This window comes from Thalassophryne amazonica, chromosome 17 (genome assembly GCF_902500255.1).
Source record: "Thalassophryne amazonica chromosome 17, fThaAma1.1, whole genome shotgun sequence".
Classification (NCBI taxonomy): domain Eukaryota; kingdom Metazoa; phylum Chordata; class Actinopteri; order Batrachoidiformes; family Batrachoididae; genus Thalassophryne; species Thalassophryne amazonica.
In genome coordinates, this window is record NC_047119.1 from 9,071,484 (window position 1) to 9,097,674 (window position 26,191).

The window sequence follows — 26,191 nt, forward strand, 5'->3', positions numbered from 1 at the left end:
AACCATGTCAACACTCTCGTTCCGATCTATCATAATCCTCCCAAGTCACCCGTGGCACAGAAACCGATAGGGCTGTTGAGAAAACAAACAGTGGTATCTACGGTTCAACACGTACTAGTATCATGATTTTAGTTCCAGTATAAACACAGCCAAAGTAAATTGAAAACTTTGTTTAATGTACAATTCTAGAATCCCTGCCAAACTGGGAGGGAACAAACATTACTGTTCTGCTCTCATTTGCCATTGATACCCAGATTTGACAACACAGTGGACAATGAGGAGCTCTTAGGGAAGCTCTATCTATCAAGTGTAGCCAACCATGTATGTAATCTAGTTTCATGACGTCAGCCCTAAAAACTCCTGTTGAATTATAAACAAAAACTACATACCAGGCATGCAGCGACAGTCGTAGCGGGTAACAAAGTCGGGATCATATCCAGAATTAATTGGGTTGTGGTGGGCGAGCTTTATCATCTTTTTGAAGGCATCATAGATGAAGATGAAGCTGATGAGGGCAGAAAAGCCTTCTTCTGTGAAACGTGTGAAATATTGCACCAGAAAGCTGGCATCTGTGGCGACCAGCACCAGACAGAATAAACCCGACCACAGCCCGATCCACAACCGGAACTCCAGGTAATCAAAGCCGTTGTCTCTGAAGAAAAGAAGGTGCAGTTAATTGTATGGAAATGTATTCCGAATCTCTTCAGACTGTTGTAACACTTCAAAGATGCCAGTACTCTTGCTCAACCTGAATTCTGTGACATTCAAGGTGACTCGACAGATCTGTAAATATCTCTTGTGTAATTATTTTAACGCCTTTTATCAAAGTAAATATTTATTACTCCTCACTACAGTTCTGAAAAGACAATGACGTAGGTCTTAGATTCTGTCTCCTCCCAGTGTTTCCATGACTGAAATGCCTGGTTGCGGAGTCAGTGACACTTGCTAGTTAGTTAGTTAGTTAGATTTATCATCGAGGCACCTTGTGAAATGATACAGTCCCTGGCACAAACATAAATATATTGGTGAATCATCACACATAGAGCAGTTATTCATTCAGGTTGGTTCCTCTGTAGCAAAGAAAGAAATCACATCTACAGTAGTGTTCAGAATAATAGTAGTGCTATGTGACTAAAAAGATGAATCCAGGTTTTGAGTATATTTCTTATTTTTACATGGGAAACAAGGTACCAAGAGATTCAGTAGATTCTCACAAATCCAACAAGACCAAGCATTGATGATATGCACACTCTTAAGGCTATGAAATTGGGCTATTAGTAAAAAAAAAAAGTAGAAAAGGGGGTGTTCACAATAATAGTAGTGTGGCATTCAGTCAGTGAGTTCATCATTTTTGTGGAACAAACAGGTGTGAATCAGGTGTCCCCTATTTAAGGATGAAGCCAGCACCTGTTGAACATGCTTTTCTCTTTGAAAGCCTGAGGAAAATGGGACAGTCAAGACATGTTTCTCCTACTCTCATTTCTAGAAATCTGGCCAATTTTCTTAAATCCTCCAAACCGTGACTATCCAGGGTTGGGACCAGGAAGCAGAGTTGTAGTCTTACACACCTCTCTGCAGCTTCTCTCCCCCTGCCATCCCCTCATTACCCCATCCCCGTAGAGACGGTGTCTGCTCCCAGACCACCATTAACCAGCAAAAATCTATTTAAGCATAAAAATTCAAAAAGAAAAAATAATATAGCACCTTCAACTGCACCACAGACTAAAACAGTTAAATGTGGTCTATTAAACATTAGGTCTCTCTCTTCTAAGTCCCTGTTGGTAAATGATATAATAATTGATCAACATATTGATTTATTCTGCCTTACAGAAACCTGGTTACAGCAGGATGAATATGTTAGTTTAAATGAGTCAACACCCCCGAGTCACACTAACTGTCAGAATGCTCGTAGCACGGGCCGGGGAGGAGGATTAGCAGCAATCTTCCATTCCAGCTTATTAATTAATCAAAAACCCAGACAGAGCTTTAATTCATTTGAAAGCTTGACTCTTAGTCTTGTCCATCCAAATTGGAAGTCCCAAAAACCAGTTTTATTTGTTATTATCTATCGTCCACCTGGTCGTTACTGTGAGTTTCTCTGTGAATTTTCAGACCTTTTGTCTGACTTAGTGCTTAGCTCAGATAAGATAATTTTCAGACCTTTTGTCTGACTTAGTGCTTAGCTCAGATAAGATAATTATAGTGGGCGATTTTAACATCCACACAGATGCTGAGAATGACAGCCTCAACACTGCATTTAATCTATTATTAGACTCTATTGGCTTTGCTCAAAATGTAAATGAGTCCACCCACCACTTTAATCATATCTTAGATCTTGTTCTGACTTATGGTATGGAAATAGAAGACTTAACAGTATTCCCTGAAAACTCCCTTCTGTCTGATCATTTCTTAATAACATTTACATTTACTCTGATGGACTACCCAGCAGTGGGGAATAAGTTTCATTACACTAGAAGTCTTTCAGAAAGCGCTGTAACTAGGTTTAAGGATATGATTCCTTCTTTATGTTCTCTAATGCCATATACCAACACAGTGTAGAGTAGCTACCTAAACACTGTAAGTGAGATAGAGTATCTCGTCAATAGTTTTACATCCTCATTGAAGACAACTTTGGATGCTGTAGCTCCTCTGAAAAAGAGAGCTTTAAATCAGAAGTGCCTGACTCCGTGGTATAACTCACAAACTCGTAGCTTAAAGCAGATAACCCGTAAGTTGGAGAGGAAATGGCGTCTCACTAATTTAGAAGATCTTCACTTAGCCTGGAAAAAGAGTCTGTTGCTCTATAAAAAAGCCCTCAGTAAAGCTAGGACATCTTTCTACTCATCACTAATTGAAGAAAATAAGAACAACCCCAGGTTTCTTTTCAGCACTGTAGCCAGGCTGACAAAGAGTCAGAGCTCTATTGAGCTGAGTATTCCATTAACTTTAACTAGTAATGACTTCATGACTTTCTTTGCTAACAAAATTTTAACTATTAGAGAAAAAAATTACTCATAACCATCCCAAAGACGTATCGTTATCTTTGGCTGCTTTCAGTGATGCCAGTATTTGGTTAGACTCTTTCTCTCCGATTGTTCTGTCTGAGTTATTTTCATTAGTTACTTCATCCAAACCATCAACATGTTTATTAGACCCCATTCCTACCGGGCTGCTCAAGGAAGCCCTACCATTATTTAATGCTTCGATCTTAAATATGATCAATCTATCTTTGTTAGTTGGCTATGTACCACAGGCTTTTAAGGTGGCAGTAATTAAACCATTACTTAAAAAGCCATCACTTGACCCAGCTATCTTAGCTAATTATAGGCCAATCTCCAACCTTCCTTTTCTCTCAAAAAATTCTTGAAAGGGTAGTTGTAAAACAGCTAACTGATCATCTGCAGAGGAATGGTCTATTTGAAGAGTTTCAGTCAGGTTTTAGAATTCATCATAGTACAGAAACAGCATTAGTGAAGGTTACAAATGATCTTCTTATGGCCTCGGACAGTGGACTCATCTCTGTGCTTGTTCTGTTAGACCTCAGTGCTGCTTTTGATACTGTTGACCATAAAATTTTATTACAGAGATTAGAGCATGCCATAGGTATTAAGGGCACTGCGCTGCGGTGGTTTGAATCATATTTGTCTAATAGATTACAATTTGTTCATGTAAATGGGGAATCTTCTTCACAGACTAATGTTAATTATGGAGTTCCACAAGGTTCTGTGCTAGGACCAATTTTATTCACTTTATACATGCTTCCCTTAGGCAGTATTATTAGACGGTATTGCTTAAATTTTCATTGTTACGCAGATGATACCCAGCTTTATCTATCCATGAAGCCAGAGGACACACACCAATTAGCTAAACTGCAGGATTGTCTTACAGACATAAAGACATGGATGACCTCTAATTTCCTGCTTTTAAACTCAAATAAAACTGAAGTTATTGTACTTGGCCCCACAAATCTTAGAAACATGGTGTCTAACCAGATCCTTACTCTGGATGGCATTACCCTGACCTCTAGTAACACTGTGAGAAATCTTGGAGTCATTTTTGATCAGGATATGTCATTCAAAGCGCATATTAAACAAATATGTAGGACTGCTTTTTTGCATTTACGCAATATCTCTAAAATTAGAAAGGTCTTGTCTCAGAGTGATGCTGAAAAACTAATTCATGCATTTATTTCCTCTAGGCTGGACTATTGTAATTCATTATTATCAGGTGGTCCTAAAAGTTCCCTAAAAAGCCTTCAGTTAATTCAAAATGCTGCAGCTAGAGTACTAACGGGGACTAGAAGGAGAGAGCATATCTCACCCATATTGGCCTCTCTTCATTGGCTTCCTGTTAATTCTAGAATAGAATTTAAAATTCTTTTTCTTACTTATAAGGTTTTGAATAATCAGGTCCCATCTTATCTTAGAGACCTCGTCTTACCATATCACCCCAATAGAGCGCTTCGCTCTCAGACTGCAGGCTTACTTGTAGTTCCTAGGGTTTGTAAGAGTAGAACGGGAGGCAGAGCCTTCAGCTTTCAGGCTCCTCTCCTGTGGAACCAGCTCCCAATTCAGATCAGGGAGACAGACACCCTCTCTACTTTTAAGATTAGGCTTAAAACTTTCCTTTTTGCTAAAGCTTATAGTTAGGGCTGGATCGGCCTTGCCTTACAATATAAAGCGCCTTGGGGCAACTGTTTGTTGTGATTTGGCGCTATATAAAAAAAAAATTGATTGATTGATTGATACTATGGTGTTGGGCCTGTTATGTGTCGACGCGTGTTGAGGAGCGGACCTGCGTCAGACAGAACCCAGCTCTAAAAATAACCAGAAAGCGGTTCCAACAACAGAAACAATTTATTTTTCACCTGTGCATAATAATGTGTACAAAACTAAAAGAACGTCCTTCTGGTGGAGTGACTGTTGGCATGCTCTTAAGCGCCCAAAAGGATAGAAGCCCGGCGTTCCTGGACCCACTACCACCAGACAAACACCCCCCAGGTGGACACGACAAACTGACTCTCTGTGAAGCAAAGAAGAGGTGAGGTAAGTCAGCAGTTACAACAATATCTTTCAAAAGACACACGCTATCAGCAACACATTCAGGTCTGTATTTTTTAACTTTATGCAAATGAGCAGCTTCTCACAACAAGTGGAGGATCACTTATCCTGCACGCCACAGCAGTGAGAAGCAAACTGCACAATTCTCATCACAATTCCAGTATACTGCGTAACAAAACACCAAGTTACTATCAACAATTAGTCGAACACTTAATCACCTTTAATGTGTGCTGACAGCAAGTGTCCTCACCCTTCCTTGCTTCACGGGCTCGATGTGTCAAACCCAGGCGCGGTCCTCAGCGTCTCACAAACGGACATCACAAGGTCGAGTTCCCGGCAGTTCTGCTTGAATCACACATGCCTTAAATGCAGAACGCCATCCAATTATCTGCTTCAGCTGAAAGTCTTTAAGGTTGCATGTGAGCACCAGTCACAGGTGCTACACATTATGTTGATGAGGGTGAGGATTCTTCAGCCAGCACCTTCTCCACAGACAAATCAGTTCTCATGCCACCTGAAGAGCAAAGAAAAGAAAAGAACACCAAAACATCCAGCCACACCCCCCAACACACAACAGTACCCCCCCATCAACGGGAAGCCTCCCGGCAGCCGAACAGACCAGGCCCGAGAACAGCACCTCCCTCCGGGGTCCACGTCAGGAAGCAGACAGCACCACGCTCCTAAGGTCCACCACAGACAGCAGGACAGGCACCGCAGCTGGAAGGCCGGCTGGAATCAACAAAAGCCCCAAAACATTCCCCAGTACAATTCAACACACAGAAAAAAAACATAAAACCCACCCAAAACCTCCCCAGGGGACCGTCCCATCAAACCCCGGGAAGAAAAGAAAAACTCCCAAACGCAAAAACCCAACACAGCCCCACAAACACAATACAAACGTAAATGCATAAAAGAAAAACAACAAACAACCCCCCCCAGAATGACCTGCAGAGCCCAACCCCCCCCCCCCCCCCCCCCCCCAGAAGGCCTTCATCGCCAGTTCCAGGAGGAACAGCCAGAACCATAATCCCACAAAGGTCCCCAGGTGTACATGGAGCAAAACGGCGCCCCCCAGGGGACCGTACCATCAACCCCAGGAGGTACCCTCCCCACAACCCCGGAACCCCAGACCCGGTCACACTTGGCTAGTTGGCCCCAAGCCAATTCCCCCCCAGAGGACCATCCCATCAACCCTGGAGGTGGAACCCGGAAGGAAACAGAACAAAATCAAAAATCAACCCCCGGAGGACTACCAAAAACAACCCCAGGGGGATATAAAATGACCGTAAACCCTGTTACCCTCCCCGGCACCCCGAAAGACCCCGGGTCCCTCCCAGAGCCCCTCGGCGGCTCAACTTTGGCAAACGGCTCAAAACATTAAGCCGGAGAAGGGAACAGGAAAAAACTAACCCAGCTCCAACCCCAAGGCGCAGCAGAGAACCGGAAATACGTCCGGTGCCCCAACTCGACCATACCCCAGCCTCTCGGGAGGGGTGGAACTACCGAAATGGCGAACGGCAACAGATCGGCCCACCCCTCCGACTGAGGTTAAGTCTCCGCTGCACAACACCCCGGCAACACCAATGACGAACGGTACAAAGGCTCACCGAGGCTGGAGTGGAACCGGGCCCTAACCAAACCAAGAAAACGCCTCTAACACCCCCCCCCCCCCAGGTGCAGAGGTCTTCTGAGAATGCTCAGCGTGACCAACCTGCACCACCCCACAACCCACAAGATAAACGGTCTTGGGGCAAGTGAGGTTGGGGTTAGGGAAGCAGGGAAATAAAAAATAACACAAAATAAAACGACCCAACAACCCAAACAGAAAATACCTAAAAACACATAAAAAATTAACAATTAAGTGAGCCCAGGTGGACTTCTAACCGCCTAACAATCACTCCACCAGATACGCCTCTGACTCCCCATACAATTATAACCCCTATTTAAAGAAAACAAAACATTTACTCGTGCTAGATTTTTTTTTTTTTTATGTGTGTTATTTTGCCTGTCCCAGAACACTTGGAGATACGTCACCATTATTTCTCTTGACGCTTACATGTCGGGGCAATACAGTAATCTCTGCTGGTCCGAGCCGCATGGGCTCGTCAACAGGAGGAGCCAGAGGTCCCGTCGGAGGAGCTTCAGTGGGGCGAAGAAGAGGCGGCCCAGATCTGTGTCGGGGAAAGCCCCGAGACGAAAAATCCCGCTCTGATGGGCGTCCTCTCTCGCGTCCACGCTCCTTCATTCGATCATCTAGACGAATCACCAATGATATTAGCTCATCTAAATCGTTTGGCTCGTCACGGACTGCCGGCTCGTCTTTTAATGACTCATTTAACCCATCTACAAACATTCCTCGTAAAGCTGCGGCGCTCCAACCTGACTGAGCAGAAACCAGAGAACATTGCATCACCGCACAAGGCTCCGGACGACATACAATCGGTTCGGACGCCGAATCTCTGGGTGACGGAGTTATCTGCACTAGTATCGATGATGCCACAGCTGGAGCAGCAGGAAGCGGAACGGCTTGCACTGCAAGCTCCGTAACACGGGCGTCTGTTTGTTTAATTTGGTTTGCGAGATGCTGTAATTGCTCCCATATTTTCTCCAAGTGTTCTTGAACTTTTTCGGCAAAAGGAACCGCTTCTGCTGCTGGGTCCATTATGGAATGGCCGGGAACTACTGTTATGTGTCGACGCGAGTTGAGGAGCGGACCTGCGTCAGACAGAACCCAGCGCTAAAAATAACCAGAAAGCGGTTCCAACAACAGAAACAATTTATTTTTCACCTGTGCATAATAATGTGTACAAAACTGAAACAATGTCCTTCTGGTGGAGTGACTGTTGACACGCTCTTAAGCGCCCAAAAGGATAGAAGCCCGGCGTTCCTGGACCCACTACCACCAGACAAACACCCCCCAGGTGGACACGACAAACTGACTCTCTGTGAAGCAAAGAAGAGGTGAGGTAAGTCAGCAGTTACAACAATATCTTTCAAAAGACACACGCTATCAGCAACACATTCAGGTCTGTATTTTTTAACTTTATGCAAATGAGCAGCTTCTCACAACAAGTGGAGGATCACTTATCCTGCACGCCACAGCAGTGAGAAGCAAACTGCACAATTCTCATCACAATTCCAGTATACTGCGTAACAAAACACCAAGTTACTATCAACAATTAATCAAACACTTAATCACCTTTAACGTGTGCTGACAGCAAGTGTCCTCACCCTTCCTTGCTTCACGGGCTCGATGTGTCAAACCCAGGTGCGGTCCTCAGCGTCTCACAAACGGACATCACAAGGTCGAGTTCCCGGCAGTTCTGCTTGAATCACACATGCCTTAAATGCAGAACGCCATCCAATTATCTGCTTCAGCTGAAAGTCTTTAAGCTTGCATGTGAGCACCAGTCACAGGTGCTACACATGATATTGATGAGGGTGAGGATTCTTCAGCCAGCACCTTCTCCACAGACAAATCAGTTCTCATGCCACCTGAAGAGCAAAGAAAAGAAAAGAACACCAAAACATCCAGCCACACCCCCCAACACACAACAGGGCCTATATATCACATACCAGGTCTCATGGATCAGTTTGGATATGTCAAAATACTTGAAGAGGTCATGTTGCCTTATGCTGAAGAGGACATGCCCTTGAAATGGGTGTTTCAACAAGACAATGACCCCAAGCACACTAGTAAACAAGCAAAATCTTGGTTCCAAACCAACAAAATTAATGCCTCGCAAATGTGAAGAAATCATGAACTGTGGTTATACAACTAAATACTAGTTTAGTGATTCACAGGATTGTTAAAAAAGCAATTTGAAGATAATAGTTTTGAGTTTGTAGCGTCAACAGCAGATGCTACTATTATTGTGAACACCCCCTTTTCTACTTTTTTTTACTAATAGCCCAATTTCATAGCCTTAAGAGTGTGCATATCATCAATGCTTGGTCTTGTTGGATTTGTGAGAATCTACTGAATCTACTGGTACCTTGTTTCCCATGTAACAATAAGAAATATACTCAAAACCTGGATTAATGTTTTTAGTCACATAGCACTACTATTATTCTGAACACTACTTTATAACACAAAATTCTTGCTGAGGAGCTAAACATTCTGGCATTGTGAAATATGTGAACAGCTCAGTTGCAAAACTCAGTATCTCCAAAACCACAATTTTTAATATTTTTAAATGAGGCCAACATGCACTTGGTTGCTTAGGTAACTATCAGTGTGCAAAATATTTATGAATTTGAACATTCAGTCATTCATTCATTTTCTGCTGCTTATCCAGGTCTAGGTCAAGGTGGCAGTAGACCAAGCAACTCATCTTACACTTTCCAATCCTTCCAATTCCAATTTAAATCCTCTACCTCTTCCTGAGGAATTCCGAGGCATTCCCAAGCCATCTGGGAAATAGAATCCCTCTAGCCTGTCCTCGGTCTTCTCTGGAGTCGTCTCCCAGTTGGACATGCCTGGAAGACCCTATGGAGATGACCAGATGCCCAAACCACCTCACTGGGGTCCTTTTAATGTGAGGAATCAGCAGCTCTACTCCTTGTCACTCCTGGATTTTCAATCTTCTCACCCTATTCCTGGGGGTTATCCCAGATACTCAACAGAGGAATCTCATTTCCACTACTTGTATCCATGACTTTGTTCTTTCAGTTATTACCCAAATTTGTGACCACAGGTGAGGATAGGAGTATAAATCTTCTTGTAAATTGAGAGTCATGGTTTTTGGCTCAGTTTTTTCTTCACCACGATGGTCCGGTACAGCGCCTGTAGGACCTCAGGCACAGCCCCAATCTGCCTACGACGTCGCAGCCCATCTTACCCCAACTTGTGAACAAAACCCCAAGAAACTTGAACTCCTTCACTTGGGACAATAATGCTCCACTCACCCAGAGGGGACAACCCACTCTTTTCCGACAGAGGACCATGGTGTCAGATTTGGAGGTGCTGATCCTCATCTCAGTTGTTTCACACTCGACAACAAGCCTGCCCAGTGTGCAATAGGAGGTTACTGTCTGATGAACACATCAACAAAGCAGCACTGTAATTCTGAGGTCACTGATGACACCCTCACATCCTTGACTGCACCTTGGAATCCTGTCAGTGACGATCACGAACAAGACTGATGACACGAGCCAGCCCCTGTTACAATACCATTTTCATTTTATATGGAAATCATGCATGTCATGTAAACATGTGCTTGAGTGTAGAAAAACTGAAATAAATCTACCCTGCATCAAATATTTTTAAATTTATATGGAAATAAAGCAATAATTCTAACTAACAACAGATAAAATGTAATACAGTACGTCTGGAAAGTATTCACAGCACTTCACTTTTTCCACATTTTATGTTACAGCCTTATTTGAAATTGATTTAAATTAATTTTTTCCCTCAAAATTTTACTCACAACACCCCATAATGACAACATGGAAAAAGTCAGGGTTTTTTTGTTGCAAATTTATTACAAATAAAAAACTAAGAAATCACATATACATATGTATTCACACCCTTTGCTGAATACTTTGTTGATGCACCTTTGGCAGCAATTACAGCCTCAAGCCTTCTTGAATATGATGCCACAAGCTTTGTGCATCTATCTTTTTTTTGTCAATTTTGTCCATTCCTCTAAGCAGCACCTCAAAAAGCTCCATCAAGTTGGATGGGACGCGTCTGTGCACAGACATTTTCAGATCTCTCCAGAGATGTTCAATCAGTTTCAGGTCTGGGCTCTGGCTGGACCACTCAAGGACATTCACAGAGTTGTCCTGAAGCCACTCCTTTGATATCCTGGCTGTGTGTTTAGGGTCATTGTCCTGCTGAAAGAGGAACCGTTGCCCCAGTCTGAGGTCAAGAGCGCTCTGAAGCAGGTTTTCATCCAGGATGTCTTTGTACATTGCTGCATTCATCTTTCCCTCAATCGGGACTAGTCTCCCAGTTCCTGCTGTTGAAAAACATCCACACAGCATGATGCTGCCACCACCATGCTTCACTGCAGGGATGGTGCCTGGTTTCCTCCAAACATGATGCCTTGCATTCACCCCAAAGAGTTCAATCTTTGTCTCATCAGACCAGAGAATTTTGTTTCTCATGGTGTGAGAGTCCTTCAGGTGCCTTTTGGCAAACTCCAAGTGGGCTGCCATGTGGCTTTTACAACCATGCAGGCCTGATTGGTGGATTGCTGCAGAGATGGTTGTCATTCTGAAAGGTTCTCCTCTCTCTACGGAAGAATGCTGAAGCTTTGACAGAATGACCATCGGGTTCTTGGTCACCTCCCTGACTAAGGCCCTTCTCCTACGATCGCTCAGTTTAGATGGGCGGCCAGCTCTAGCAAGAGTCCTGGTGGATCCAAGCATCTTCCATTTATGGATGATGGAAGCCACTGTGCTCACTGGAAGCTTCAAAGCAGCTGAAATGTTTCTGTACCCTTCCCCAGATTTATGCCTCAAGACAATTCTGTCTCGGAGGTCTACAAACAATTCCTTTGACTTCATGCTTAGTTTGTGCTCTGACTGTCAACTGTGGGACCTTATATGTAGATAGGTGTGTGTCTTTCCAAATCATGTCCAATCAACTGAACTGACACCAGGTGGACTCCAATTAAGCTGGAGAACCATCTCAAGGATGATCAGTGGAAACAGCTTAATTTTGAGCTTCATGGTAAAGGCTGTGAATACTTCTTAGTTTTTATATTTTTAATAAATTAGCAAAAATCTCAAAACTTTTTTCACATTGTCATTATGGGGTACTGTGTGTAGAATTTTGAGGGAAAACATTAATTTAATCCATTTTGGAATAAGGCTATAACATAAAATGTGGAGCGCTGTGAATACTTTCCAGATGCACTGTATGTGCAGTTGGGGAAAACCGAGTTTGATTTTGCTGAGATGTTCGTAAATGTACGGCCTCAACTAATGTATGTTTCACAAAGCCAGAATGTTGAGGTCGTGATTTAAAAAAAAAAAAAAGCACATTGTGTTGTATCACGTCTCTTTTTTTGCCGCAGAGTAAATCAATTGGTTGAACACTGTCTACGTGTGGCGATTCCAAAATTTTTGCTCGGAATCACAATAATACAATAAGCCTCTGATAAATGTAACCGAGCAGCTGCCATAGCAACCAGAGTTCAGCCTTAGAAACAGCGGGAGGAGACAGAAACTACAATACACTTGATTCGCAATGTAAAATTAAATGAGAATGAATTATTAATCATGGAACATAGTCAGCATGGTGTTTAGTAATGCTAGAAGACTGCAGAGGAACTGAATACAGTTGAGAAGTTAATGTTTCGTTTCTCTTTCGTAAATTCCACGTAACATAAACTGAACTCAGGTGGAGCGATTTAGAGAAAAAGTTTTATGGATATTGACTTCAAACTATTTTACTTAACACCTTTTTAACAAGGAAATTGGTGGCACAAGACTACACCAGGGGCATCATGTAATCATACAACAAAAACCTGCAGAAGATCTTATTTATCACAATGAATTACAATAATTAAATAATAGGATGTGTTAAAAAGCAGCATCCAGTGCTGATACAGTAACACAAATGACAGAGCACATGTAACGTCGCTATATGTGTTCTACTTCTAGGTTTGAGACGTTTGTGTAATGTCATGCCCTTGAGACAGCCAGGGACAAAAATCAAAACAAATGTGCGCAGAATAAGTACCAGTGAGATAACGTCTCCAGTTTTAAAAATATGTAACTTATAATCTGTATGTGTGCTTTTTAACTTGCATTTATCTACTAGAACAAGGATTATTTAACAATACTGTGCAACATTTAGGCATCCTAGATTTTTGTTAAAATTCAGGGTTTGTGGGTTTTTTTTTTTTCATGAGTGGCAATAAATAAGACATTTGCAGATGGTCGTGTAATAATAAAATGCTAGTAATTTGATTAAATGTAACTCAATTTTGTTCTAAATTGCAGGAGACTACCTAAATTGAAGATGAAAAGTGGTTTATTTATTTTATTTATTTCTAAGCATGAGATATTTAGCAGTTTTTCCATCAGAGTTGCATATTTGGGTTTTCGACTATTAAACAAAATGGAAATTTATTTTGCAGTTTAAAAAAAATGCCATTGACAGTGTAGCTCATATTGCACATTCTACCAATTTTTAAATCTGATTGTGAATATGACCTTGCACACAAGTTTGATGCAGGAGTACCTGGGAAACATTATATGCTAATTTAATCCAAATCAGACTAATTTTTTGTGGCGACGCTATTTGTCTGAAATTCATTAAGGGGCCATAGAATCGAGATTCTGGTGAAATTCATTAAGTGGTCATAGGATCTGGGCTTTGATGTTGAGCATGACCTTGAGCACAACTTTGATGCTCAACCATGTGGGGAACATTGTCTGCACATTTGGTTCAAATAGCATAGTAAATGTGGGAGGAAGTGTTTTTCATTAAATTAAATGACCATAAAATCAGATCTTTGATCTGGAAGATGACCTTGAGCACAGCATTGATGTCGGATCACGTAAGTAATAGTGTGTGTACAAATTTGTCCCAAATCAGACTAATTGTATGAGAAGTGATTTTTGTGAAATCACTTAAGTGGTCAAAGAGTCATAAGTTTGACCTTGAGTACAGCTTTGATGCAGGACCACCTGAAGAACACTATGTGCAACTTTAGCCCAGATCACACATTAATTGTTGGAAAAATAGCATTTTTGATTAAATTAATTAAGTGGCTATAGCATGTGACTCTTAAACTGGATCGTGACCATGAGCAAAACCTTGATGTTGGACCACCTTGGTCCAACACCTTGTGTGTATGTTTGACTCAAATCTATAAGATTGTTTTGTGGATGACAGATGAAGGGATGCTGCACGAGCCAGGTAAGGCTTCTTTTTTTTTTATTCAGCTTACCCTCTTGCTTTAAGTCACCAGAGCAGATCTGGTAGAGATCCGTGTGAGGATTTGGCACATATTTTGCACCGGATACCTTTCCTGAATTTCCTGTTGTGTGTGTGTGTGTGGAGAAGCACACCACCTAGCGCCTGATGTTCCTAAGTGACATCCAAGTACTAATCAGGACCCAGTCTGCTTATCTGTCGGGATCAGCTGCGCACAAAGTGGAATCGCTGCACAGCCGAGACGAGACCATTTAAAAAGGGGAAAAAAACTCATCTGGGTTGGATCCAGAAAGCAATCAGTGTTTGGCATGTAAGACAATGTACTTCTTATTTTTAAAACTGATTCCAAAACGAAGACAAATATGTTCATAACATCTAAGCAGCACGCGTGTTACATGACTGACTGATAACTAACGCTGTGCTCTTCAGACCAAGATGGAGATCCAACTATGGTAGTTCAGAAAGCACGCTACTGTATTTTTGTATGGGGGGGGGGGGTTACGTATATGGGGTCATTACATAATAGCAACAGTTTAATTTGTTCCATCAGAGCCAAAACAGACGTCTGACTCTTGCAATCAGAAAACCTGTGCACAGTGCAGTGAGTATGAACCTGCTGAAGCTGAAGAGGAGCCGCTCAAAGACGAGCACGGGGCCCGTACTGCTGAGAATAGTCAGGGGCTGACCAGCCAGCAGGCAGAACACGGCACCCGTCAGGGCCGTACCCAGGAAACTTTCCAACACACCCTGAAACACATACACAGATCACTTCTCATCTTCAACATCCTTCAAGGACCAACGTGACCTTTCACACACATTTTATCAGCATTACACAAAAGATTCAGAAATTCCGCTTATTCAGCCGGAAACGTTGCTGTTTCCCACAGATATCATACAGTTGCCGTTCTGGCTGAGCAGGATGGGCAGGTTGCTCCGCCAATCCCAACACCACATGCGAACAGCGACAAGTAACTTTGTGCTGAGGGGGCAGGCGAGGTCAGGGATTACTGAGCGTGAAGCCGAGAAAGGAGTGACGGAGGATTCAGTGATGCTGCTGTGGAGGGATCATGGAAATGGAGCCATGACGGGGCTACAGTGGCTGAGTAATCTGGATCTGAGGTTATTTGCAACCTGGGTAAATCCCAGAGGAGGCCGGACCTCTACAGGTGTGCTGGCACACAGCAGTTTCCAAGGATGTGGACAGATTTAAATACAGTACCATATTGTTTATATTACTTAATGATTGATGTAAATGAAGTCCAATGTCTTGGAAATGTACATGTATCCATCCTAACTTGTCTCAAGAAATTTGGCTGTAAAAGTGAAGATTTAATCCCTATAGTTGAATAAATTGCCCCCATCCCACCTTTTGTGGGGATGTGTTGCAGCCCTTAAATGTAGGAATGGATCAATATTAACAAAACAGATGAAGCTGACCACACAAAACATGAAATATCTTACGTTCATACTGTCTGCAGTGAAATAGAAGACAAAGTAAATATAAGGATCACTGCATTGTTTGTTTGCTTTTTCTATGTCGTCCCAACTTTTTCTGATTTGGGGTTGTATTTTCATATTCTTTGTAGGAAGTGACTTCCTTCTGTTGTGTAACGTGGCTCAAAATGTTCAACCACCCAAAAGGAATCCATCTGGATTCTGATGCAATCTACACTATAATTCTCTGAGGATGTGTCTGCTAGTCTGTCTGGCCTGTCTGACTTGTTCTTTTTTTGTTTTGTTTCTTTTTCAGGCAACATGTAACATTACCTGAAGGTGTGCAGTAAGATTTCACAAAGAAAAATTGCAGTTTTTTTGAAAGCACATTATAAATCCCATTGCTCAAAACATAGGCAGATCACCTCATGCTAATGCTAGCCTGTTAGCATCACATTATGTAACACTAGCGGGTTTTTATGTTAACATTAGCAGTGCCTTGATTGATGCTTTTTAGCATTACGTTATATGATGCCAGTGTAACGGAGGCCAGCAGGTGTCGCTGTGCAGATGTAGTTAGTAAATCTCACTCCCAACAGCTCAAAAGGATTCTCTGGTCACAAGGCCAGAGCCCTGGGTTTTAGCCTTCTGGTTAGAGAGTCCGACTCCCATGCCAGAGCTCGTGAGTTTGCGTCCCGAGGGGAGCGAATGGGCGGAGTCATAACAACAAAACGCAGAGTGCAGCCGCTACACCAGCGAGTTATCATGCTAACATTAGCCCATTAACATCGCGTTAACAGGACCGTGTTACGTGATGCTAGTGAGTTTTCTTGCAAACATTAGCCCATTAGAACTGTGTTATGTGAAGCCACGTAAACAATAAAAAAAAAAATCCATTTTGAATAGGGGCGTTAAGACGCTCCTCTCACTCAGGTCCTCAGCCACCACAAGTATTTATTGATTTAAGCATTTTTTAAATCCCGTTGCTCACAATGGAGGTTCTCCACTCAATTTAACGTTGACCTACCACCAAGCTAGCACCAAACCAATTAAACATTATATAAAGACTATAACTCCACTAAAATAATGAACAGTTACAGTATATAAGTATACTGTATATACTCTATAATAACCAAGAAAAGACTATTTCAATTTATTTTCCTTTATATAGCGCCAAATCACAACAGAGTTGCCTCAAGGTGCTTCACACAGGTAAGGTCTAACCTTACCAACCCCCAGAGCAACAGTGGTATGGAAAAACTCCCTCTGAGGAAGAAACCTCAAGCAGACCAGACTCAAACGGGTGACCCTCTGCTTGGGCCATGCTACAAACATAAATTACAGAACAATTCACAGAACAATTTATGGACAAATATACAAGAATTGCTGTTGGTGCACAGGACAGGAGGGTCGCCAACACAAATACAACTCCCATCTCTGGATGGAGCTGCACCTTAAACAGCGAAAAAAACAGAATCAGGCATCAGAAAGACAAAAAATACTGTATAATTTGCCAGCATTAAACAACAAGAAAAACAGAGGAAATACTAAGGTGATCGCCAGCCGCTAGCCCTAAACTTCACTAAAAGACCCAGAATTTAGGTAAAGTTGAGGCCGCGGACAGCTCCAATTACTAATAACATGAATTAAAAGAGTAAAAAGCGCAAAACAAAACTGTACCAGTATGCTAGCCATATGAAAGGGAAAATAAGTGCGTCTTAAGTCTGGAGCCAGTGAAGAGAGGCCAAAATGGGTGTAATGTGGTCGAATTTTCTGCTTTGTGTCAAAAGTCTGGCTGCAGCATTCTGAACCAATTGGAGAGCCCTAATGCTGGACTGCGGTAAACCAGAAAATAGAACATTGCAGTTGTCCAATCTAGAAGAGATAAATGCATGGATCAGGGTCTCAGCATCAGCCATAGACAGGATGGGACGAATCTTTGCTATATTTCGCAGGTGGAAGAAAGCAGTCCTAGTAATATTTCTAATATGGAGGCCAAAGGACAACGAAGGATCAAAAATTACCCCAAGGTTCCTCACTTTGTCAGTGAGATGTATGACACACGAGCCTAGGCTGAGTGTTAACTGGTCAAATTGATGCCGATATCTCATTGGACCAAGAACCATCATTTCAGTCTTATCAGAGTTTAAAAGTAGGAAGTTTCTAGACATCCAGCTTCTCACTGCAGCAAGGCAATCTTCTAAGGATTTTATGTGAACGAGATTACCAGCAGTTAATGGCATATATAACTGAGTATCATCTGCATAGCAGTGAAAGGTAATCCCAAAATGCCGCAATATGTGCCCAAGGGGTGCAAAATCAATCAATCAATCAATCAATTTTATTTATATAGCGCCAAATCACAACAAACAGTTGCCCCAAGGCGCCTTATATTGTAAGGCAAGGCCATACAATAATTACGGAAAAACCCCAACGGTCAAAACGACCCCCTGTGAGCAAGCACTTGGCAACAGTGGGAAGGAAAAACTCCCTTTTAACAGGAAGAAACCTCCAGCAGAACCAGGCTCAGGGAGGGGCAGTCTTCTGCTGGGACTGGTTGGGGCTGAGGGAGAAAAATAAAGGGAGAAAAGCAGGGGGCCTAAAACAGAACCCTGTGGAACCCCAAATTTCATGTCACTAAGGTTAGAGGTAGTGTTACTGTACAAAACACAGTGAGAACGACTGGTCAAGTATAATGTCAACCATGCAAGGGCACTCACAGTAATCCCAAAATGATTTTCCAACCTATCAAGTAGAATATGACGATCCACTGTATCAAATGCAGCACTGAGATCTAACAGCAACAGAATTGTAGCGGTGTCTGAATCCATTGTAAGCAGAAGATCATTCGCCACTTTAGTGAGAGCCGTCTCTGTGGAATGATATTTTCTAAAAGCAGACTGCAGTGGCTCAAAGAGATTATTCTCAGTAAGATAGTCTACGAGCTGCCGTGACACCACTTTTTCCAGAATTTTAGTGCAAAATGACCGATTTGATATCGACCGATAGTTTTTCAATACACTAGGGTCAAGATTAGGTTTCTTAAGTAATGATTTAATCACTGCAGATTTAAAACATTTAGGAACAGATCCAGAAGACAAATAATTCAACAAATTAAAGTATATTTTATTTATCAACATTCATATTTCATAAATACTACGACTGAAGAAACCTAAAATGGTTAGCTATTATTATTTGGAAAGATTATATCCATCCATCCATTTTCTTCCGCTTTATCCGGAGTCGGGTCGCGGGGGCAGCAGCTCAAGCAAAGCCGCCCAGAACTCCCGATCCACACACACCTCCCCCCAGCTCCTCCGGGGGAACCCCAAGGCGTTCCCAAGCCAGCCGAGAGATGTAATCCCTCCACCATGTCCTGGGTCTTCCCCGGGGCCTCCTCCCAATGGGACGTGCCCGGAACACCTCTCCAGCGAGGCGTCCAGGGGGCATCCGGAAAAGATGCCCGAGCCACCTCAACTGACTCCTTTCGACGTGGAGGAGCAGCGGCTCGACTCCGAGCTCCTCCCGAGTGACCGAGCTCCTCACCCTATCTCTAACTATATACTATACTTCACTAATACTCTATACTCTATACTCATACTCTATACTTCATTAATTTAATTTTTAAAATGTACTAAAATATATATTTAATTATTTTTATTTCAAGTAATTTCAGGTGGATTAGAACTGATTGAAGCTGAATTGATGTGGATAGAATGATTAACCCTGAGTGGAAACACGTCCTCGAGTCCACTCAAGGCTTCTGTAGCACAATCCAAATACCAGATGGTGGCGCTATAGCGAAAATATTTCAAAGGAGCAGATCAGCTATATTTGGAAGCATACAACAGCAGAGGTGTGTGTGTGTGGTGTGTGTGTGTGTGGTGTGTGTGTGTGTGTGTGTGTGTGTGTGTGTGTGTGTGTGTGTGTGTGTGTGTGTGTGTGTTAACGAACTTAACAATACTAAAGAAAATCAAAACTGATAACCTCATTTAATAATGAAGTGATTTGAAGCCTGTGATGAAAACATGAGGGAGGGAGCGTCACCTGCATGTTTCTGTAGCATCTCCAAGTAATCCGCCAAACGTGATCGCGTTGGTGACCGTGCCGAGGTAGATGAACAAGACAGCTGACAGGGACTGGATGTGTAGAGCATCACAGAAGTCACTCGCAAAAAATGGCAGCTTCCGTTTGACATCCAGAATCAGACCTCCACAGAACCTGAACCATAAATCGTTCAGATGATTAAACCCATCAGAGCAGTTCTTAAACTCGACTGTTTAATGGTGTCGGTTGTAATCACGGCAGAGAATTTAAGATTACGCAGTTGTTACCTTTTGGTGCACTGAAGCTCCTCGCCAACCTCATGGCCACCTCCTCCTGCTCCTCCTCCTCCTCCTTGCTCCCCATCATGAGGCGTGTCACCATTCATATGGGGAGGCTCTAACCCAACATACATGTTCTTCCTGTGAACAGCAGACGCACCAGAGCATTGAGACCCAAAACTCTCATTCTGATTCAGTGTGAAAAATTATTCTGATTTCCTGATACTGCGCCTTTAAGTAAAACTCGTATTTTAATGATTCAGTCCCTCTGAGAGACAACTTTTCTACAGTTTCTTGATGTTTTTCTCAGTGTAACCTCCATGGTGGAAGCTTTCAGATATAAAATTTTGGACCAAGCCCAAAACAGAAGTGTTCTTCTGCATAACTGCGTAGATATAACAAATGACACACATCAGAGCTGATCACAATCTGAGCGCACACACACAGTCTGCACTAATGCACAGAGCCCTGGGCAAACACTGATAAGATTACTACCTTTCCGCAGAAGGCGTTTACAAAGTACACTTTAGTGATTGCGAGCAATGACGTTTTGGTGAGAATCTGCTAATTAGGAAATACATGGTTGGACTTGCAAGATTTTTACACAATATGCTCCAGTGACCTTGACCTTTTGACCCCCAAATCAATAGGCATGTCAGAGCACAAACCAAGCATGAAGTCAAAGGAAGTGTCTGTAGACCTCTGAGACAGGACTGTCTCAAGGCACAAATCTGGGGAAGAGTGCAGAAACATTTCTGCTGCTTTGAAGGTCCCAATGAGCACAGTGGCCTCCATCATCTGTAAATGGAAGAAGTTGGGATCAACCAGGACTCTTCCTGGAGCTGGCCACCATTCTAAACTGAGCGATCAGAGGAGAAGGGCCTGAGACAGGGAGGTGACCAAGAACCTGATGGTCACTCTGTCAGAGCTCCAGCATTCGTCTGTAGAGAGAGAAAAACCTTCCAGAAGGACAACCATCTCTGCAGCAATCCACCAATCAGGCCTGTATGGTAGAGTGGCCAGATGGAAGCCACTCCTTAGTGAAAGGTACATGGCAGCCCATCTGGAGTTTTCCAAAAAGCACCTGAAGGACTCTCAAACCAGGACAAACAAAATTCTCTGGTTTGAAGAAACAAAGATTGAACTCTTTGGTGTGAATGCCAGGTGTCATGTTTGGAGGAAACCAGGCACCATCCCAACAGTGAAGCATGGTGGTGGCAGCATCATGCTGTGGGGATGTTTTTCAGTAGCAGGAACTGGGAGACTAGTCAGGATTGAGGGAAAGATGAATGCAGCAATGTAAAGAGACATCCTGGATGAAAACCTGCTCCAGAGCGCTCTTGACCTCAGACTGGGGCGACGGTTCATCTTTCAGCTGGACAATGACCCTAAACACACAGCCAAGATATCAAAGGAGTGGCTTCAGGACAACTTTGTGAATGTTCTTGAGTGACCCAGCCAGAGCCCAGACCTGAATCTGATTGAACATCTCTGGAGAGATCTGAAAATGTCTGTGCACCGACGCTCCCCATCCAACCTGATGGAGTTTGAGAGGTGCTGCAAAGAGGAATGGACCAAACTGCCCAAAAATAGGTGCACCAAGCTTGTGGTACAATATTCAAGAAGACTTGAGGCTGCAATTGCTGCCAAAGGTGCATCAATAAAGTCTTGACCAAAGGGTGTGAATACTTACGAACATGTGACTTCTTAGTTTTTTTTTTATTTTTAATAAATTTGCAAAATAATAATTAAAATAAAACTTTTTCATGTTGTCATTATGGGGTGTTGTGAATTTTGAGGGAAAAAATGAATTTACTCCATTTTGGAATAAGGCTGTTGAAGCACTGTGAATACTTTCTGGCTGGACCGTATATACTAATGTGCAAGGAGATAAGATTTTCTGGATTTGCATTAAAACAGACCTCTTGTCAGGTGAGGGAAGAGACTTGGGTGGCTCTATCCTGATGTTCGGATCCCACTCGCCAGGGGGCAAAACGATGACCTCTTCCAGAAATTCTTCAATACCAGCCAACAGGTCCTGCCTGTACTTTGCTTTATAGGCAATATCATGGAATACCTGCCATCAAACAAACATAACCGGCCTACTCGTTATCTGGAAATCAATAAAGTTACACGAGGCAGCTCGGAACAATCAGTGAAGAACAGCGCCCACTACTATTTGATTATAGCATGTCATTAGACAGTGACGTAGGACACCCTCATGAAAACAGTACAAAGTACCCGAAACTCTAAATGTCCGCACTTGATGAGTCACTGGGACAAGCAGGCAGAGTACTGAACGGTGTAAGATTAATGACCACAAGATACACAAATATATAACCGACCTTTGGCACAACTGAGCCCAGAGGACAAAGTTTAACTTGAGGACATCTTGGAAAAACACACTTTTGATACTTTGTTAGCCACCAAGGTTTGCTGGGAATCGCTCCAACAGGGTGGAGTTTACACACCAAGTAAACATAATGAGCTGTCTTACAACATTCTTGCAGCATGAAGGTGTTAATCACTACTCGTGACACAAATCAGAGGTGAAACCGATAGAAGAATAACATTACAATTAGATGCAAATACACATTCTCATAGCAGGTGTTTGGTTCGTACCACAGTTTGAGTGACATGTTACTTATTAGTCTAAATGAATTAAATCAGACATGAAGATGCAATTAGTCCATCTGAATCCAGTGATCTGAACGTGAGACAAAGTAGTCTTGATCCAGTCACAAAGAGTAATGCAGGTTGTGTGTGTGGAAGCTAAGTGCTATATGAAACACCAATATTATATCATTGTAAATTTAAAATATAATCTTATATTTTGGTAAAGCTTATTGAAATTTGACATTTTAGAGATATGCAATAGGACATGTGTTTGTGCAAACTTTTTAGATGATTTAAATCTTCTGTGCAATGTATTCATTTTTAAAATTACACAACAAATTGGAATGAAATACATAAAACAAATTAAAAATTTTAGATAGAGTGCAGTTAGAAGTCAGACACATTTTTATTTTTACATATATAAAAAATATTGACCTTTTGAAATTTTTCTATATATATATATATATACTCAACAAAAATATAAACGCAACACTTTTGGTTTTGCTCCCATTGTGTATGAGATGAACTCAACGATCTAAAACTTTTTCCACATACACAATATCACCATTTCCCTCAAATACTGTGCACAAACCAGTCTAAATCTGTGATAGTGAACACTTCTCCTTTGCTGAGATAATCCATCCCACCTCACAGGTGTGCCATATCAAGATGCTGATTAGACACCATGATTAGTGCACAGGTGTGCCTTAGACTGCCCACAATAAAAGGCCACTCTGAAAGGTGCAGTTTTGTTTTATTGGGGGGGATACCAGTCAGTATCTGGTGTGACCACCATTTGCCTCATGCAGTGCAACACATCTCCTTTGCATCATCCGTGAAGAGAACACCTCTCCAAAGTGCCAAACAGCAGCGAATGTGAGCATTTGCCCACTCAAATCGGTTACGACGACAAACTGGAGTCAGGTCGAGACCCCGATGAGGACGACGAGCATGCAGATGAGCTTCCCTGAGACGGTTTCTGACAGTTTGTGCAGAAATTCTTTGGTTACGCAAACCGATTGTTTCAGCAGCTGTCCGAGTGGCTGGTCTCAGACGATCTTGGAGGTGAACATGCTGGATGTGGAGGTCCTGGGCTGGTGTGGTTACACGTGGTCTGCGGTTGTGAGGCTGGTTGGATGTACTGCCAAATTCTCTGAAACGCCTTTGGAGATGGCTTATGGTAGAGAAATGAACATTCAATACATGAGCAACAGCTCTGGTTGACATTCCTGCTGTCAGCATGCCAATTGCACGCTCCCTCAAATCTTGCAACATCTGTGGCATTGTGCTGTGTGATAAAACTGCAGCTTTCAGAGTGGCCTTTTATTGTGGGCAGTCTAAGGCACACCTGTGCACTAATCATGGTGTCTAATCAGCATCTTGATATGGCACACCTGTGAGGTGGGATGGATTATCTCAGCAAAGGAGAAGTGCTCACTATCACAGATTTAGACTGGTTTGTGCACAGTATTTGAGAGAAATGGTGATATTGTATATGTTGGAAAAAGTTTTTAGATCTTGAGTTCATCTCATATAAAATGGGAGCAAAACCAAAAGTGTTGCGTTTATATTTTTGTTGAGGTATATATATATATATTTGTGTGTATGTGTTTATGAATTAGTATTGCTTGTTGTGTAAACTAATCACTAAAAACAGAGGATGAAACATTGTGCCTTTGACAAAAACAAAACAAAAAAAAATCCTAGGAGTGAAAGTGTAAACAGAAAGTAGTAAATCGGAAATGCAGTACAATACCTCGTCCGACATCAGGGTAGCAATGGCTCTTCCAATCTCATGATAGGAATTTGCTTTGCCTTTGGGGCCCAGTAGTATAAAGAGAAATCTAAGCAACAGCAAATAAATGAACAAAACAAAATAAAGAAAACGTTAGAGAACATGTGCTAGCTAGCTAGCTGCATACCATAGCTAAAGCACAATATTGCTTCTCTCTGTGCTACTTTATGACTTAGTCACTAGCTGTGCACATCGGAATGAATAAAATTCTGCCCAAACAAAGTATGAATTGTTGCAAAAACACTGATTATAATTAAGAAATTCTTTGTGGACACTACAACATCTTAATGCATAGCTTTAGATGGGCATGTACAGTGATTAAAAAGCTCACAAAATAAAACAATTTAGCATTTCACAGTTATACGTATCATTTAGTGATCCCAGCTGAACTGTTGATAATGTAGGCAACATTAAATATGAAAGTTTAACTTGCAACAATGAAAAAATCCTAATTTACAGTTTATAGCTGATGCACACTTCATGATTCTTACTTATAAAGTTAGTAATTTAATATAGTGAGTGACAGAGATTGTGACAAAGCTACGTCAGTCACATAAGCATACAGTTTTAAACCATGTGTTATTGTTTAACACTAACTGTACCACAATATGCAGGAATATTGCTGTGGTGACTCTTCCACAACCTGTCATAACTATTTTGCTACAGTGTCTATGCTACCATAGTGAGTTAGCATGTAGCTAGCTCAGCTAGCCAGTTAAATTTATTTGCAAGCAAATAATGGAGCCTGCTATTATGCGTCCAGTAAATTACTTAAATTTGTTGCATTTAAATTTGTTGCACGAACAACATTAAAAGGTTTCTGTATTTCTGTCTGTGGGGTAAGGATGTGGAACAGATTGGGAGTGGGGCTCAAGAAATGTCCAAGCATGAACCAGTTCAAACAGCGGTACAAAAATATGTTTTTTTCTAGGTATAGGGAGGAGGAAGGGTAATGAGGGTTCAGATGTTTTTGTTTTTTGCTTTGGCTTGTAAATATATAGTATTTTGTATGTAAGTAGGTATGTGTAGGTGTATATTTATGTTTGTGTATATATATATATATATATTGATATTGGTTTAGGTGTGTAGGAATCTATGTGTATATGTGGCAAAGGGTATTACTGGTTGTGGGGAAGAAGGGGTAGGGAAAAAAATAAGCTGATGCTTCACCCTACCCCTTTTCGGACATGTTGGGTACACAGTAGGAACTTTTTTGTTGTTGTCTTCACTGATCTATCTTGTAATTGTTGTTGTATCAAATGTTCGAAATAAACAGTTTTCATTCATTCATTCATTCAGTTTTATATATATATATATATATATATATATATATATATATATATATATATATATATATATATATATTAGCTCCACACTGACAGAATACCTGAAGCACAAATCAACATTTTAAAATAATCCCTAATATGAACATAGCAGTACTAAAATTCTCTAAATACTGAAGAACTATTTCTGGAAATTAAAAGAAGGAATAGCCGAAAGACAAAGAAGAAGATACAGTGGTATTAGATTTATAAGCCTCACTACAAGTACTAAATTGAACAATTATTTAAATATATTACCATCTCTTCTATAAAACCAGTTCTAATCCAAATATAAGATATCATTTTCATGACTTCTTAAAAAAATAAATTATATATAATAAATAAGATGAGTAAATGATGTTCTGGAGCCACTACACAAATATTGCTAAGTTATATTTAACTGACCAGATGATGTCTGCTGTACCTTGTGGGCACAGGAACCTCAGTTAGAGCCCCCAGCATGAAGGCCTGTTGAAGGCGAACAAATGCCACAAAAGGACTTTCCAAGAAGTCCACCTCTCCGACCAGCACATTGGATGCCTCTGCGTCACGGGGCAATTTTTTCATAAACTTGTTCTTTAGCTGAGAGAGCAAGGAAAAGAGAGATTTATGACAAATGACAATAAAATCTGTACATATTTGTTGGATGACCCTACATGTAGGAAAGGTAGAATGCATAAACACACTCCTTATCATAATCAGCAGCAGAATAATAAATACATTCATACATTTCAAATAAATGT

The 26,191-nt window shown here is 41.6% G+C and overlaps 1 protein-coding gene across 1 annotated transcript in view; it reads right to left on the reverse strand.

Annotated features, from left to right (window-relative positions):
• Positions 1-26,191, reverse strand: part of LOC117529027 (electrogenic sodium bicarbonate cotransporter 1-like) — a 112,423-nt gene that overhangs the window by 29,301 nt on the left and 56,931 nt on the right. Inside the window, exons 8-14 of the mRNA XM_034191717.1 lie at positions 25,873-26,030; positions 24,088-24,175; positions 21,638-21,792; positions 19,725-19,856; positions 19,448-19,611; positions 14,570-14,714; positions 390-652 (exon numbers count right to left, since the gene is read on the reverse strand). Coding sequence (XP_034047608.1) covers positions 390-652; positions 14,570-14,714; positions 19,448-19,611; positions 19,725-19,856; positions 21,638-21,792; positions 24,088-24,175; positions 25,873-26,030 — 1,105 coding nt within the window. The remainder of the gene's footprint in view (positions 1-389; positions 653-14,569; positions 14,715-19,447; positions 19,612-19,724; positions 19,857-21,637; positions 21,793-24,087; positions 24,176-25,872; positions 26,031-26,191) is intronic.